At 60.9% G+C, this 17012-nt stretch overlaps 2 protein-coding genes across 2 annotated transcripts in view; both read left to right on the forward strand.

Annotated features, from left to right (window-relative positions):
* Window positions 1–14010, forward strand: part of PIP5K1C (phosphatidylinositol-4-phosphate 5-kinase, type I, gamma) — a 31500-nt gene extending 17490 nt beyond the window's left edge. The window contains exons 10-21 of the mRNA XM_006897959.1: window positions 402–486; window positions 726–887; window positions 1459–1597; window positions 1695–1727; window positions 1977–2081; window positions 3211–3334; window positions 7271–7518; window positions 7709–8239; window positions 8340–8498; window positions 8779–8956; window positions 9045–9135; window positions 13868–14010. Of these exons, the coding sequence (XP_006898021.1) occupies window positions 402–486; window positions 726–887; window positions 1459–1597; window positions 1695–1727; window positions 1977–2081; window positions 3211–3334; window positions 7271–7518; window positions 7709–8239; window positions 8340–8498; window positions 8779–8956; window positions 9045–9135; window positions 13868–14010 (1998 nt within the window). The remainder of the gene's footprint in view (window positions 1–401; window positions 487–725; window positions 888–1458; window positions 1598–1694; window positions 1728–1976; window positions 2082–3210; window positions 3335–7270; window positions 7519–7708; window positions 8240–8339; window positions 8499–8778; window positions 8957–9044; window positions 9136–13867) is intronic.
* A 153-nt stretch (window positions 14011–14163) lies between these two features.
* The window catches only part of CACTIN (cactin, spliceosome C complex subunit), a 12729-nt gene continuing 9880 nt past the window's right edge, over window positions 14164–17012 (forward strand). The window contains 3 exon segments of the mRNA XM_006897960.1: window positions 14164–14348; window positions 15211–15682; window positions 16920–17010. Coding sequence (XP_006898022.1) covers window positions 14164–14348; window positions 15211–15682; window positions 16920–17010 — 748 coding nt within the window.

Raw genomic sequence — 17012 nt, forward strand, 5'->3', positions numbered from 1 at the left:
CCAGGGCCATCACCCCCACCTGACCCACAATGCGGGCATCACCCCCACCTCACCCACGGTCCAGGGCCATCACCCCCACCTGACCCACAATGCGGCCATCACCCCCACCTCGCCCACGGTACGAGGCTGTCACCCTCACCTCACCACGCCCACAACACGGAGCCGTGACCCCACCATGACGTGAAGCCATGTGTCCACTGTGACACGTGTCCACTGCACATAGTGGCCCTGGACTCCCTGCTTGTCCAGCCTCCCCCAGCCCCCACAGACTCATCTTGGCACTGTCACTGTCCCCACCCGGTCCCCCCGAGCCCTGGCCCCAGCGTGGGGTGCCCTGCGGAGCCCAGGGTGCAGCCTCGCCCTCCCGCCCCCTCACCCTCTCGGCCCTGCTCCTTTTCCAGGACACGGTCTCTGTCCACCGGCCCAGCTTCTACGCGGAGCGCTTCTTCAAGTTCATGAGCAACACGGTCTTTAGAAAGAACTCCTGTAAGTTAGCGCCATGGGGCTTTGGGAGGAGAGGAGCTCACGCTGCCTGTGCCATGTCGCGGTGCCCACGGGTGGGACGTGGGGCCTGGGGCCCTGCCATCTTGGCTTGAGACCCTCCTTGGCCAGCAGGCTGTGTGACAGCCAGCCAGCCAGCACCTCCCCCCCCCCCCGCCTCAGTTTCCTCATTGGCACAGACGTGAGGAAGGACACCCCCACCACTGACCACCCTCCTTCCACAGCCCTAAAGTCTTCTCCGTCCAAGAAGGGGCGTGGAGCCCTGCTGGCTGTCAAACCCCTGGGGCCTACGGCCGCCTTCTCGGCCAGCCAGATCCCCAGCGAGCGGGAGGACGCGCAGTACGACCTGCGGGGGGCTCGCAGCTACCCCACGCTGGAGGATGAAGGTATGGGCCTGCAGAGTCCTGGGCAGCAGGGGACGAAGGTACAGGCCCCATGCGGTCAGCAGAGCCCTGGGGTTGGGGTGTAGGGACAAAGGTACAGGGTCTGCAGAGCCCTGGAGGATGGAGGTGTCAGGGAACAAAAGGACAGGGTCTGCAGAGCCCTGACGGTTGGGGGCATCAGGGGACAAAGGTCCGGGTCCCATGGGATCTGCAGAGACCTGGAGGGTGGGAGGGGCCAGAAGACAAAGGTTCAGGGTCTGCAGAGGCCTGGGGGTGGGGGCATCAGGACAAAGGTGCCGGCCCCATGTAGCATCCTGAGAGAGAGGGCAGCAGGAGCGGGCCCGGGGCAGGTCGACCAGCACAGACGTGCCCGGGGAGATGCCAGCCTCCGTCCCAGGAACACTGACTTGTTCACCTGGTCCGGCTCTGAGTGGGAGATTGGTCGTGTGGAAGGCTGGGGTGGCGCATGGTCACGAGACAGGTGCTGGGTGGGCTGCGGGTGGCAGCGGGCGGCTGTGGAGGGAGATGGAGTGACAGGCTGGGTCCCGTGGTGCTCAGTGTCCCTCTCCGGCAGGCCGGCCTGACCTGCTGCCCTGCACCCCACCCTCCTTCGAAGAAGCCACCACTGCCTCCATCGCCACCACACTGTCCTCCACCTCCCTCTCCATCCCCGAGCGGTCGCCCTCGGAGACGTCTGAGCAGCCGCGCTATAGGTGAGCGTGTCGGGGTGCCTCTGGGGGCACGAGTGGCCGGGGCCGGGCTGGTGGAGCTGGACGTGCACGCTGACCTCGATCCTCCTCGTCTCCACAGGCGACGCACGCAGTCCTCGGGACAGGACAGCCGGTAAGGCTCCCGCCACCTCTCCCATCCACCAGCTCCCCGGAGGGTGGTCCCTGGGCCCTCGGCTCAGGCTGGGCTGCCATTTGGGGGACCAGGCCCGACCTGAGGGGCCCAACGTGCTCATCAGTGGGGTATCCAGAGCTGGTGTATCTAGAGTGCCTCCTGTGGACCCCCAGGCTCTGAGTCCTCCCGTGGCCAGGCCCCCAGGGGTGGTCAGACAGGACCCTGAGGCACCGTGCTTGCTGCCCTCAGGCCTCCGGAGGAGGTGCACGTGGAGGAGGACCTGCAGCAGATCACGGTGCAGGTGGAGCCCACGTGCAGCGTGGAGATCGTGGTCCCCACAGAGGCGGCCACAGGGTGAGTGACTAGCAGCCCTCTCTGCCCTGTCGTCCAGAGTGCCACGGTCCAGCTGTCACCCCGCTGCCCAGGCCGCTTACCCACGTCAGCCTGGTCCCGGTGCAGGGAGACGTCATCTTTGTAGCAGCAGGGCCCAGGCCTCTGCCTCCTTCTTGCTCCCTTCTGAAGCGGTCCCCATCAGGGTCCAGGGTGGCCCCCACCACCACGTCGGTGTCTCTCCAGGTGGAAAGGGACAAGGAAAGGCCTCTTGTCAAAGGCACTTGACCGTGGACTTTTATCTGACTGCCACTGGCCAGGCTCAATGACCTGGCCACACAGCTGTAAAGCAGCCCAGGAAATGCCCGCTCTGGGCAGCCGTGGACCAACCTTAGGGTTCCTTGGATGAGAGAGAAGGGGTGATGCCGGTTGTCCAGGCTGTGGAGGCTCCTGTGCACTTCCGGGTCTCCCCTGCCCTGCGAGTGCTGCTCCTGTCCCCCTGCACCTGGCCTCGTTCTGCGTTTCCCTCCTGTCTGCCGCCCTCTTGTTGCCGTGGGCTCACACCGAGGGTCCCTCGCGTTCCGTTCCCCCAGGACAGGCTGCGTCTCACGTTGCCTCCCTCCCTTCTCGAACCACGAGGCGCGCGAGATGATGCGTTTTCCTGGGGTTTCACGGAGTGCTGGTTTGTTGCCTGTCTCCGTCTGATGGAAGCATTCATTTTATCCCAGATAGTGGATGTTCACTGGTTCTTCTTTGTTTTAAAGAAATGGTTCTCAACCAACTAAGGGCTTTTGGGGCCATGAGGGCACATTGAGACATGTTGGGAGACGATTGTGGGTGCCACTCCTGGCCTCGAGTGGATGGCCGGGGGCACTGTGATGGCCCTAGGGTGCCCAGCACGGCCACGCTCGAGGGGGCTTTGGCCCCGCGTGAGAAGTTCCGTCTCGGCGTCCGGGAACGGCGGGGCCATGCCTCTCCTTCCTGGCACCCGTGTCTTATCCGGCTGAGCTGTGGTTTGGAGGGGATCGTCCATAAAGTCCGGGTTGGAACGCCCTGTGGTGGGTCTTGGGTGCGGGAGGACCAGCAGGTGAGCTCTGAGGAAGGGGTGCGGTTGAGAACCTGCCCTGGACCCCATCGTCTGCTTTGTTCTCAGGGTGGAGCCGCCCTCAGCCTGCGCCTCAGCTGCCGCTGTGGAGGTGGAGACCACCAGCCAGGCCTCGGAGCCGGCCAGCCAGGCCTCAGACGAGGAGGACGCGCCAGCCACCGACATCTACTTTGTAAGTCTCCGACAGCGCCAGCCTGACACGGTGGACCGGGCGCACCCCCGTGTACACGCGTGCACGCTCCGACACGTGTGCGCACAGTCACACGCACATGGACATGTGCCCACAAGCGTGCACGTGATGGTCCTCATACAGACGGACGTGGAGACGCTCACACCGACACATGGCACACATGTGAGTGCAGCTACACGGATGTGCTCCCTGCGTCCACACACGTGTGCCTCCACAGGCGTGTGCACACTCACACACGTGAACACGCACGCTGAAGTCCTGGCCTTCCTGCAGCCCCCGATGCACACATGCAGCCACATGGTCTGCACGTGCTCACGTGACCACGTGCACCTGCGTTCACATGATCAGGTGCTCAGACACACCTGGCCTCGATGTTCTTGTGACACACACACACGTACATATACACGCACGCCTGTGTGCTCACATGTCTGGTTCTGAGATTCACACACGTGCACTCAGGCTCACACAGGCAGGTCCTGCTCGTCCTTGCCTTTCCCAGCTCTGTCCCTCTCGTCCCCACCGCGTCTCGTCATCTCCTTTTCCTCTCTCCCCATTTCTCCCCCGCTGTCTCCCTGTCTCTTCCCCACTGTCCCTCCCCGCCTTTCTCCACATCACTGTGTGAGAGGCCCCAGGCCCAGAGCTCCACCGCACAGCAGGGTCCTGGGTCCTGGGACCAGCCGGTGGACGTGAAGAGACTCTTCCACCTTGTGGTGGTGGGTTCATATCAGGCAGGTGGGCCGAGAAACTTCCAGAAAGGCAGGTGTGCTCCCCTGCGGGCCCGAGGTGGTATGTGACCTCTGCCTGCTCTGTGGGCCAGGGATGCAGTTCAGCGGGAGTGGAGGGGCCCACCCTCCGCCTCCCCATCAGTGGACACGCAGGCGCTCGGCCGGGCCTGGGGCTGTGGTGGCTCCTGGAGGCCAGGGTAGCCTGTCCTGTCCTTCTAGTGACACCCCAGCAGTGGACCTCAGGGCTAGCACCCCTCCCTGGAAGGCCAGCGTCACCTCTGCCCCAGCCCCCCTCCTCTCCAGCCGGGGGGTTTTGGGGCGAGCATGCTCCCCTCCCCCTCGCTCTGCACTAACATGCCTCCTCCTGGTCGCTGGAGGCGCCAAGCTCGGCCCCGTCCCCCGCCATGTCCCCAGTGGTGCCTGGTCACCTGCACCCTGCTTCCTGTTCACTTCTCCCCTGGCTTGGCATGTGCAGTCCGTCTGCCGCCCGGGCGTGCGTCTGCGGCCCCCGGGGGCGCACCGTGGAGGCCCCTGCCCGCTGGCCCCGCTCACCCTGTGTCCTCTGTTCTTCCTCCCGCTGGCCCCGCCGCGTCCAGTTCACAGACGGGCGGTACTGGATGTACTCCCCGCGCCATCGCCGCCTGCGGGCCGTGACGCCGAGCTCCTCGGGGACTGTAAGTGACCGCAGCCGGGCTGGGCAGGCGAGCGCCAGGCCGTCCTCAGAGCGCTGCCCGGAGGTCCCCTGTCTTTGAGGGGATCTGGGGGACTCGACAGGCACTAGCGTAGACGTGTGGGTGTGGACACGTGTGTGTCACGCAGCAGCGTTCCCTGGCCTGGCCCATTCCGTGACACCCAGGGGAGGCTCAGAGGCCAGGGCCTGGTGTGGGGTCTGCCTCTGACCCCAGCCTGCCTTCTGACCCCAGCCCAGACCTGCCCCTGCCCCTCCAGTGCCCTGGTCCAGAGGTGGGCAAGTGGCCACATGTAGGCCTGAGCCAGGTGGGCGCGTCTGCACCCCTAGACCTTGCTGACCGTCACTGGCAGGGCCCCACAAGAGGACAGTCACCCAGGCAGCTCAGGGAAGTGCAGGCTGACTGTGAATGGGGGTCTGGGAGCCACTGGGGTCCTGGTCCCCATTTCTCTGCTAGGGCAGCTGCGGGGCCACAGGACCGTGTAGGAGGGCGCCGTCAAGAACCCGGGCTCCTGGTGGACCCTGTCTCGTGACACCCACCCGCCCAGTGGCCTCAGGGTCAGGGAACATGGTGCTTGCCATGGCTGTGTGAGGTCAAGGGACCTGCCCAGCAACTCAGAGCCAGGTGGACATCAGAAGTGTGGCATGTGGGCGTTGAGGGTAAAGGGCCGTCGTGGCATCAGGTGTGGTAGCATCAGGGTTGTGGGTCAGTGTGGCGTCAGGGGCGTGGGGGCATCCAGGTCGTGGGGTCTCCATGGACGTGGAGAGCTTGAGGTCAGCAGGGCATGGGGCCAGTGGCGGTGTGGGGTCAGCATGGACGTCAGGTCAGCTGAGGTCACTGACATTACATGGGCATTGGCAGAGCCTGTGGTTTGAGAGGCCCTCTGGTGGCCTAGTAGGTAGAGGGAAGCACTGCATCTCCGAGGCAGGCAGTTCGAGTCCGCTGAGTGCTCCACTGGGAAGATGGGTTCTCTCCTGTGTGATTTTTAGCTCTCAGAAGACTCGCTGGCGGGTGGCTCTGGGCTGCTGCTGGCTGGTCCAGAGAGGAGTTGTGTGTGAGGCATCAGCTGGGTGGAGTCTGTCCAAGATGAGGCCCTGGAAAGCCGGGGGGACCGTCCCTGTCACGCTTGGAGTGACTGAGTGCAGCTGTGGGTGGAATGGGGGGCAGCCACGCTGATCCCCCAGCAGCTCCCGGCCAGGCAGGGCCCTTCTGGAGATGAAGCCGAAAGGCACAAGGCGTTCTGTGGCCATGGACGGGGGACGAGGGGACGCAGAGGCTGGACCGCGGTGCCAGAAGTGGGGGCAGACAGGTGGGGGTGCCCCGGTGGCCGTGGGTGCGCCGCTGACTGCTGACAGCCAGGCAGTCCCCTGCCCTGGAGCCTGGACCTGGCGTGGTCCTGGAAGGACTGTGGTTCTCCTCCAAGCGTGGCGGGCTGCTTGTCACCCGACACCCCAGGGCGCTGGAGCAGTTCCTGAGCCCAGGGGTGCAGCGGTAAAGGGCTTAGCTGGCGGCTTCACCAGAGGACAGCCCGGAGGTGTGTCCATCAGGGGTCGGCCTGGGAACCCTCTGGGACAGCCCAGTGTGTGACGCACACCACCCCCCATGTGAGAGTGACCACTCCACACTGGCATGTCATCGCGTGCCCCCATCTGGGGCTCATCGTGCATCACAGTGCCTCTGGCTGTGTTTGTGGTCAGGCACTGAGGACTCGAGGGGGCTGAGCTGCCCCCTCGGGAGAGGGACTGTGGCATGTTCACACTGCCCGCAGATCCCACCGCTCAGCTCACGGAAGTGTCTCAGCAGGCCCCAAGGGGGCAGGTCCGGGCCATGGATGGACAGATCACACGAGCAGGGAGAGGGTGAGGGCGGGCACGGGTGTGCGCGCTCCTGGACCCGGCAACGTGGGGCAGGGAGTCCAGCGGGCGTGGATGTGGGTCTGAGGTCGTCGGCAGGGGTCCGAGCCTCCAGGATGACCAGGTCAGGTGGTGGCAGGGAGGCGGTGGACTTGCTGGCAGATGAAGGAGGGGGGCCCATAGCCACCGTCCCCAGATCAGAGCAGACTCAGGAACCCCCGGCCAGGAGGGGCCTGATCTCCCGAGACGGGCTTGGCACCAGAGCGGGGGGCCCGGCCATAGAGGTTCCCCAAGACCTGCTGTCTCCTCAGCACGGGCCCTGGGCCTCACTGGGGTGCTGGCAGTCACCGGGGCCCCGGAGGCAGGGGTGAGGAGGGCACTCTGCAAGCCTGCACCCGCCACGCTGCCTGCTGTGCTTCCTGTGTCTGGACTAACCGCCTCCCTGCTGTCCTGCTGCCCGTCCCCCGCGCTGTCCCCGAGCCGAGACCTGTCCCAGGCGGGGGGCCGCCGCACCACTGGGGAGCACCACACCGGGGGAGCCGCCTCTTTCACGTTGGTTCTCTGTTCTGTCCTCTCTCACTCGCGCCTCCTCCACCCTGCCTTCCGCCTGCTCTTCTTGCACGTGCCGCCCGCCCGCCCGGCCGCCCGCAGCCCACCGACGAGAGGTGCTGGGTGTACTCCCCACTGCACTATAGCACGCCGGCCCAGCCGGCCTCGGACGGCGAGAGCGACACAGTAAGTCGGTGTGGCGGCCGCCCGGGCGGGCCAGCCCGGCCCAGCCCAGGCCCGAGAGGCCTTCCCCAGCATGGCCCTAGGGGTCCCAGGTGGCAGGCAGGGTGGGTGGAGGGCGCCGGGCAGCACCGCAGCCGTTCAGTGTCTGCGTTCACCGGAGGTCGGAGGTCAGACGTCTGCTGGTCTGCTCTTGGAAGCAGCCTGAAGGTCCATAGAGCACAGCTTACCCACCGGGGGCAGGGCTGATGCCCAGGTGGCCCCAGGGGGCTCCAGACACAAGGCCACGGCCACAAAGCTGTGGCGGTGGGAGACTCGGGCCTCCTGCCTGCCTTCACCTGCTCCCTCTTGCCTTTCCAGTAACTTCTATGCAGATGCCCACCCAGAACCCAGCGACCGCCGCTGCCTGGAGCCGCCGCCCGCCCACCTCGGGCTAGAGCGCTGGGGCCGCTGCCGCTGCCCACAAGACCCCGCACGACCACCCCAGCGTCCTGTCGCCCTCCCCACCCCTGTGGCTGGCTCCCTGCACCTGGGACCCCCGAAATTCTGGACTTCTCCTGGGTGTCCACTCTGTACAGAGACTCCAGCACCCGGGTGCTTTTCCTGGAGACAAATCACAGAAGGAGGAAATGGCCAGTCCGTGGCCCCTGTGGTGTCCAGGTCCTGGTCACGGCCGGAGTCCACGCCTGAGACCCAGACGCTCGGTGGCCAGGGCCTTGCTCCCCGCCGTGGGGTGCCTGAAGGTCCTCACCCAGGGTCTCAGCCCCCGTCCACGTGTCGTCCTCCCCGGAAACCCAGCTCTTCGTTCGGACAGGCAGACCCCAACCCGGCGCAGTCGTGGGGTCCTCCCATTCTTAGTGGCAGCACAGAGGGTCCCCTGCTGCCTCCTAGGTGACCCTGTGAGCATGACTGTCCACCCCTCATGGGCTCCGAGGCCCGGGTGCCGGGACACCACGGACGGCAGCAGTGACTGACCGGCTACCACGTCCAGGACTCCAGGGTGGAGGCGTTCCGCAGAAGGGATCCCCCAGCCCCCTGCGTATCCCTGGACAGACCTGGAGACCAGGGTGCCCCTGTCAGACCTGGGCTTCTGTTTAGAGCTGCCGCTGGCACCACCACCTGGCAGAGGCGGGAAAGGTCCAGAAGGAAGGTCATGGTCCCTGTCGTCAGGGCCAGGTCAAACCCACCTGGTCTCCCCACATTTCAGAAGGGGGGTACACTGATGATTCCTTCCCTACTCATGGTGTGGACCCCCACCCACACAGTCACCTCTGCCTGGAAGCCCTGTGTGGGTGGACCTTCCAGAATGTTCTGGCCAGCAGAGCCTGGCAGAAGAGCTGAGATGGCTGGACGCCCCCCACCCCAGGAGTGACGCTCAGTTCTCGGAGTGCTGGGAAGAATGCTGCTGCTTCCTGCTGTCCGTGTCCCAGCCCCTTGGGGCTCCCAGAGGACCCTGCCGGGCACAGCCTGTACCTCCCGGTGCTGCCGGGCCCTGCCGCACCCGTGGGCTTCTCCCCTCGTGGTGGTGCAAGGCCTGTGCTCTGCTCTGAGCAAGACGACAGGCACGCAGGGTCAGCTCCCGGCCGGGAGCCTGGCACTGAGGACCTGGTGGGTCCCACTGGGGATGACCTAGGAGCCGTGGGCAGTCTCCACAGCGTCCTCGACCTCTGGCACTCTTGATCACACTCACGTCCAGCAAACGAGGAGGCAGCAGACGGCGAGGCTCCGTTGCCCACCCCTCAGAGCAGACGCCTCCTGGGCCCAGGGACTGTGCGGCAAGCGCCCCGGTGGGTCAGCGCAGCACGCTCTGGGCATCCTGACATTCCTGTCCTGTCCTCAGCCGGTCCGCCGGAGCCCCGTCTGTGTTCCTCGCATTTGCATTCTTTTGCAGAGAACTGTTTGGTGGCACGCTACAGTGTCCTTGTTATTCCGGGGCTGGGGAACAGGGAGAGAAATCTATTTATAAAGGCTATTGAAATTGCCTTAGGCCAAGCCCAGGCACAGAGGCTTCTGGGTCCACCCATGCTCCCCAGCCCAGTTCAGAACCTTCGCGGTTGACACTCCCCTTCCTGGATTGTCTTGTCTGATGGCCACAGATGTGGACAGTGTCTGAAGACTGTACTGTAAAAAACAAAATGGCATTTTCTCCAAGACTGGAGGTGCAGAAGCTGCCCACGACCCCTGCCGCCTCTGTCCTCACCTGCCCCCTCCCCGACCACATGGCTCAGTGCAATACTCCCGCCCCCTGGGGGGTCTTTCGCCATGGTACTGTCTACACAGCCCCTCGGTCCACACCCCAGGACAGGCACCCCTCCTCTTCCTCTGGGGTTGAGTTTATTACCTGACACACTCGTCCCCTTTTAGTGGCCGAACTTAAAACAAGATGAAACTGCAGAACCTTGTGTGTCTTTACTCTCGTGGGGTGGGGGGTGGGGGGTTCCTGTGTCCTCAGCCCCTCGGGGTCTGGTGTGTGACAATCTGCAGCACAGTGTCCTTGGACTCAGAGGGGGTGCCGCCTCATTCCAACCCAGAGCCGGGGCGCCTGTGACCCTGCGCCCCAATAACACTCGGATGCAATCCCGGCCCCCAGCCAGCCCCTTCCAACCTGCCACCCCCCACCCCTCTTTTTACGTCAAAAAGATCTCTGGAATAAATTGAGTAATCAAGCGTCAGCCACGCCTCTCTGCTCTCTGGGTTCCCGGGGCAGGCGGTGGGATGGAGGACAGAAGATGACCCACATACACAGAGAAGGGGGCTTTTAAATGATAGCTGAACTGACGCGCGTGTGCTGATAGCCCCAGACACAGCCATATCTAAGGTGTGCTGTTGGGGGCAAGCACTTCGGGCATAAGACTCAGCACCATGGCCTCCCGTACGCCTCTGCTCCGGAGGGCAGCACGCACTTCTGCTCTGGGAGGGCCACTCCAGGGCCTCCCACACACCTCTGCTCCAGAGGGCAGCACGGAGGCCTGCCTGCTGCGCACACGCCTCTGCTCCAGAGGCCTGGGGATTGCCTTGCTGAGTTGATAAACAGGAGAAAGAATTTTAAAAGGACAGCACATCACAGCCCAATTTTCACCACTGAGAGCAAAGTAGGAGCCTTGGCTTGTAGGTTTTCTTGTTGGGTTCCTTCCCCCCTTTTTCTTTTACCTTGTATACCATCAGATCAGATCTGATTGGCACAGGAGGAGATTGCCCCTCCTTCTCCAGTGAAGCATCTGGTGGATTTGAACCACAGACCTTCAGGATTGCAGTGCAGCTTCTTGCAACTAGGACACCAGAGCTCCCTGACTTGTAGGAGTTTTGGGGTTGGTGGGGTATTTTGTTTGCTTTTTGTATTTTTTATGTGGTACTGGGAAGTCAGATCTGACTGGTACAGGAGGAGATTGTCCCTTCTCCAGCAGAGAATTGAACCACAGACCTTCAGGATTGCAGTGCAGCTTCCTGCCACTAGGCCATCAGAGCTCCCTGGCTCGTAGTTTTGAGTGGATGCTAAGTATAGTTCTCTGAAAGATGTTAAAGAAAAAAAAGAAGAATTGAACCAAAACACCTAAAGAGCTGGGTCCGTCCTCAGGTTACAAGTCACCTCAGAATTTTATTTTATTAATTATGTGTGTGGGAATTTTTTAGAAAATTTTTAAGCGTCTCTGGTATTAGCGTGCTGGGGTGTCAGATGCCATCAAGTCCGTTCCTGGCAGCAGAAGGGAACCTTGCCTGGTTGTGTCACCTGCGTAATCAGAGCTGCCCTGGAGTCCATTGTTGGAGCCACCCCGTCGGCCGTGTGGAGGGTCTACTTTCCCCGCGACCTTCAGTCACCGGCGACGTCTTGGGCTCAGGGCTTGGTGACACTTTGTCCAGAGCATGTGAATTGACGTCTTGCCAGTCTCTCTTTTAAGGAGCATCCAGCTCCCCTCCTGCCGAGGCAGCGCTGTTTGTCCTGGCACTTTGTTACTTTGCACCTGTGAGTGAGATCGACCCACAGAGGACCCCGCGGCACGTTTTCAGAGACAACAGGTTGCACAGGAAGATTGTGGGTCTTCCCCCCTTGGAGCGGTGGGTTTGAACATGCTTTCCTTTGAGTTGGCAGCACTACTCCTCACCACTAGGCCACCAGAGCTCCCTCTGGCCTCGCTTGTTCTGGCATCGCTGAGGCCAAAGGATGAGGCTTGCCCTGACGTTTGTAAATGTGTCTGCCAGAGTCATTGTACTTGGATGATGAATGCGCTTAGGGAGTGGTGAAAACATCTACAAGTCAAAAGGTTAGAGGTTCAGATTCCCCCCCGCCAGTGGAACCTCAGAAGAAAGATCTGGGCAAGCTCTGGTGGCGTAGTGGCAGGAAACTGCACTGCAATTCCAGAGGTGCACGGTTCAAATCCACCAGATGCTCTGCTGAAGAAGGAGGAACAATCGCCTCCTGTATCAGTCAGATCCAATTTGACGGTACACACATAAAAAGAGTAAATAAGTAAAAAAAGAAAAAGAAAGACCTGGTTATGTGCTTCAAAAATATCAGAGCTCTAGTGGCAAGAAGCTGCACTGCAGTGTTAAAGGTGCACAGTTCAAATCCACCAGATGCTCTGCTGGAGGAGGAGGGGCAATCTCCTGTGCCAGTCGAATCTGATGTGAACACACACACACACACACACACACACACACACACACACACACACACTCACACAGACACTTTTTTTTTTCTTTAAATCAGAGCCTTTGAAAACCCTGTGGAGCACAGTTCCACTCTGCATTTATGAGATCACCTGGGTCAAAGATGAGTCAATGCAGCTGAGGTATGTCTTAGTGTTTGAAAGGAATTAAGGTGATGTCCAAGTCAAACAAGGTTCCCCCAGTCTGATGTTAAATGGAGCAGGGTGAAGTGTGATGGAGGATGAAGGTCTCAGTCCTTCTCTAAGTTACCTGCCTCCCCACCGCCACCTCTTCAAGCACTGCCTCTGGGCCCCTCTAGTCTTGAGGCTCCGTTTTCATAGACACACCCAGTCCCGCCCATCGACTTGCACACACAGGATCCTGCTCCTCCACCAGCCCCCCCCACCTTCCACACTTGTTTCACCTTTGCTCCCTCCCTCCATTTAAGTTCCCGTTGTTAGTAGAATGCCATCAAGTATGACTCATAGTGACCCTATGAACAACAGACCCGAATCCTGCCCTGTCTTGAGCCATCCAAACAATCTGTAACACACTTGGCCCATTGCTGCAGTCATTGTGTCAATCCATCTTGTCGAGGGTCTTCCTCTGCTTCCCTATCCCTCGGCCTTTCCAAACATCATGTCCTTCTCCAAAGAACAGCCTCTCGTAGCAACATGCCTAAAACATAGGAGATGAAGCTTTGTAATCTTTGATTCCAAGGAGCACTCTGGCTGCACCTTCTCCAAGACATACTATGTTCATTGACAATCTGTTCAGTACTCTTCCCCCAACATCACAGCTTAAAGGCATCAATTTCACAGCTTGAAGGCATAAACTCTTCTGTCATCCTTATGTGTCAAGCTCTCAGAGGCCTAGCAAGTGATTAGAAAGACCATGGCCTGACAGAAAACACCACAATAGTAGTTGGAAGTGTCAATACACCACTCTCAAGAAAAGATAGAACTACCAGAAAGAAACTCAACAAAGATGCTGAAGAATTAAACCACACAATAAATCAACTTGATCTCTTGGATATTTATAGGCTAATGCACCCCAGAAAAGCACAGTATAAAGGGAGCTCTGGTGGCCTAGTGGCAAAACGCTGCACTGCAATCCCAGAGGTAGGTGGTTCAAATCCTCCAGATGCTCTGCTGGAGAAGGAGGGGGCAATCTCCTCCTGTACCAGTCAGATCTGATTTGACAGTACACATCAAAATAATATAATAATAATAAAAAAAGCACAGTATACCTTCTTCAATATGCATGGTACATTCTTGAGGATGGATCACATTTTAGGTCAAAAGGCAAGGATCAATAAATTCAAAAGCATAGAAATAATAGAAAGCATCTTCTCAGACTACAATGCTACAAAATTAGACATTAATAAGAAGAGAATAAAGAAGAAGAAAAATGATTAAAAAAAAAAAAGACCATGGCCTGTATGAGGTACCCCTTAGTCCTCCATCATTGCCCGTCAATAGTTGGAGAGGTCCCTGAGTGCAGACTTCTCCAGTGCAATACGTCTCCTGACTGCTGGTACCAAGTGTATTGATTGTGGATCCAATTAAGATGAAGTCGTTTACTGTTTCACTCTTTTCACCTCTCAATCTATTTAATCTCTTGCAGGGAGTCCATCCTTTGGGCCCCGCCTTCACTCCACCTTGTCTTGGCCCCGCCTCTCCTCGGCTCCACTTGTTCTCTGGCCCCGCCTTCTCCGGGTGTGGCCTTCTATGCCCCGCCCACATCAGCCCCACCTCCCTCTTAGTCCCGCCTCCCTTCTAACCATTCCTCCTACCATGGTCCTTTTCCTCAGAGTCCACTTCCTGGGCCCCGCCCACACCCACAGGTTCTAGCCGGCCTTTGTTCCGCCCACAGCTCCTCAGGCCCCCGCGGCACAAGGACCCGCCTGGGGCTGCCTTCGGCACTGCCTGAAACGTACCTCTCCCAACGAGGAGGCCAGGGTCTGGTCAGCATCCATCGCACAGACTGCGATTGAAGATGAAGACGACAGTATATAGTGCCGACCTCCCTACGGGCAGGAGCGGCGGGATAGGGTCTGCTCCCTCGGCTGAGGCGCGGACCAGGCGTCCCTGCGCGCGACGCGGGCCACGAAGGCCCCCGGTTCCGGCCTCCGGTGTTTGCGTCCCTGCCTCCGCCAGCCTCCCCCGCCGATGGGTCGGGACACAAGATCGCGCTCGCGATCTAGGGGTCGTGGGACGCGAAAACGGCGGAGCCGGAGCGAGAGTAGGAGCCGCAGCAGAAGCCGGAGCGGGAGCCATGGGCGGCGAAACCGGCGGCGCCGGGACGACGAGGGGCAGCGGCGGCGGAGGCGGCGGAGCCGGAGCCGGGAGCGCAGGTGAGGACGAGCGATCTTGGTCTCGGGATGAGATCCTGGCGAGCTCGGAGACACCTGGTTGATCAGGGAGGGCTCCTTAAGGAAGACGACGTCTGAGTCACGAAAGGAAGGTGGGAAGAGCTCCGCCAGGCCACTGACAGGTGCGACGGCCCCGGTGGCGGCGGAACCAGGGAAGGGAAGGAGCGTCGGGGGTGCCAGCGGAGCCCGCGTGGCACGGGTGGACTGTGGCTGAAAGCGTGGTCGTTGTTAAGAGGGAAGAGCCTTGGAGGATTTTGCAGGGAAGAATGACCCGGTCCGATGCGGTCCGGCGCCGAAAGGGTTAGGTGAAAGAGGCATCCGAGGGCAGCCTGGTGATGGTGGCCTTGGCGCACGGGGAGCAGAGGAAGCATGCAGATCTGAGAGGGATGTTACAGGAGAGATTGGCTGCAGCCCCAGCCGACCCAGGCGAGGTGTCAGAGGCATTGCTGACAGCTGTTTCCTGAAGACTGGTGCTAAGTCACCCCGTGACCCCGGACCCCCAGACCTGCTGGTCTTCCCCCAGAGCATCGGGCTTGGTCAGCCTCTGGGTTTCTGTACTGGTGTGCCTTCTCTAGGAAACACTTTCCCCCCAGATCTCCCTGGACTCCCACCCACTTCCCCTAGATCCGCCACCTTGTTCCCTGAATCGCCACTGGGGCTTGTGGCTACAGCCTTATTCTCAGTGATCACACCTTGACACCACATTTCACTTCATCTGTTGATGTCCTCTCCCTCGGCCCCCCCGCCACCACTGAGTCCAGCGTCGAAGGAGCTTGTTAACCTTGGCTGAACACCCACTCGCTCAGAGGCACCAAGCTGGTCCGTGTGGTTCTTCTCCCTGCAGGTCAGATTCCGAGGGAAAACGATGGCAGCGACGGGGGAGGCAGAGCCGGAGCCCAGGGCCCCGTCGGCGCTCTCGGGACCCCTCCTCGCAGTCTGACTCAGGTGATGAGCGGCAGCAGCGGGGCAGGTGGTCTCGGCACTGGCGGAAGCACTCCTGGTCCCCTGGCTCCTCAGCGTCCAGCTCTGGGTCCCCTGACCGCTCCCCGAGCCCCCGGCAGGCAGCCGCAGCCCTGAGCCACCAGCAGAGCCTGCAGGAGCGGCTGCGGCAGCGGGAGGAGCGGAAGCAGCAGAAGGAGCTGATAAAGGCCTTCGAGACTCCCGAGGAGAAGCGGGCCCGGCGGCTGGCCAAGAAGGAGGCCAAGGAGAGGAAGAAGCGGGAGAAGATGGGCTGGGGCGAGGAGTACATGGGCTACACCAACACTGACAACCCCTTCGGCGACAACAACCTGCTGGGCACCTTCATCTGGAACAAGGTGAGGCTGGCTACGCCCAGAATCCAGCCCAAGCACAGCCACCTCGCCTGCCCCAGGGCCTTTGCACTTCCTGTTCCCTCTGCCCAGGACATTGTCTGTCTCGTTCCATGACCAGCTTGCTCCCTGTTGTCAGTCTGTCTCTGCTGTCAGAGCCCCTCTGCCTGCTCAGGGCATGTGAACAAACTCGTGTAGTACTCCTGCATTTCTGCTCCAAGCACTGTTAGCAAGCAGCCAGCTGTCCTGGCCCTGCGTGTTCCACCTTCTCGTGGAGAGCTAGGCTGTCCTGAGGCAAAGGAAGCCGTGGAGGGAACGGGCAGGTGGCAGCAAGGTGCCAGGTGCAGTTTAGAACAGGCAGGCCTCGGACAGCGTCCCTGAGCACAAGGCTTAGGCGGCAGCTGTGTCAGTGGCATCATTTCTACCCATCAGCCTCTGGGCTCCGTGGGGCCAGCACTGTCTCAGGTCGGGGCGTTCGGTAGTTGTGTGTCAGATGTGGCTGTGTGTGGCTGCCGCACTGGTTCCTTCTGGTGGCTGGAGGCCACCATGTGGTGAGGACTTTGGTCAGTGCTCAGTGTGACGGGCCCTATGGGGTCAGCTGGCCCTGGCTTGCCATGTCCGGTTCTTTGGTGACAAAATCCCACAAGTGATGATTCTGCAGAACAAGACTTTACTGTCTCAGTTTCCAGGCCCCGAGTCAACTTTACAGGAAGGTTCCTCCTTGTCATTCCCCTTGTGCTGCCTCATTAACATAATGAAAATGGCACCTGCTAGTTGAGGTCCACTCACGGTGATTCGGGAAAAACACTGTGTCGGGAGAAGTCGAGAGTCAGGGAAAGTGAGGCTGACCCGCCTCAAGGCCTGGCCCCCAAGCAGAAGCCTGACCCTGCGCTGCAGTGCTGGCCTTGAGCCCGTCAGATTGTGTTGGCAACAGGACACGGCAAGGTGTGCCTCTGTGTGCAGGGTTGACTCGCTGGCACCCAGCAACAGTGTGGTGACCCCACATGTGTCAGAGTGGGGTGTGCCCCCCACACAGGGTGGGAATCAGGACAGTGGGTGCTGTGGACAGGTGTCCTGTCCGACCTCACTGTCCTCACCCACAAAGCCACTGCTCTGACCTGGTCACCCTCACATGTCAGTGAGTCCAGGTCTCCCCGGCAGAGGGGCCTAGGATGAGGCTACCAAGTCTCTGCTCAGCCCGCTGTCCATGGCCTGGGCCTGACCTGGTGGGGTGTCCTTTCAGGCCCTGGAGAAGAAGGGGATCGGCCACCTTGAGGAGAAAGAGCTGAAGGAGCGGAACAAGCGGATCCAGGAGGACAACCGCCTGGAGCTCCAG

The sequence above is a fragment of the Elephantulus edwardii genome, unplaced genomic scaffold (genome assembly GCF_000299155.1).
Source record: "Elephantulus edwardii isolate Elephantulus edwardi_28Jun2011 unplaced genomic scaffold, EleEdw1.0 scaffold00217, whole genome shotgun sequence".
NCBI classification, from domain to species: domain Eukaryota; kingdom Metazoa; phylum Chordata; class Mammalia; order Macroscelidea; family Macroscelididae; genus Elephantulus; species Elephantulus edwardii.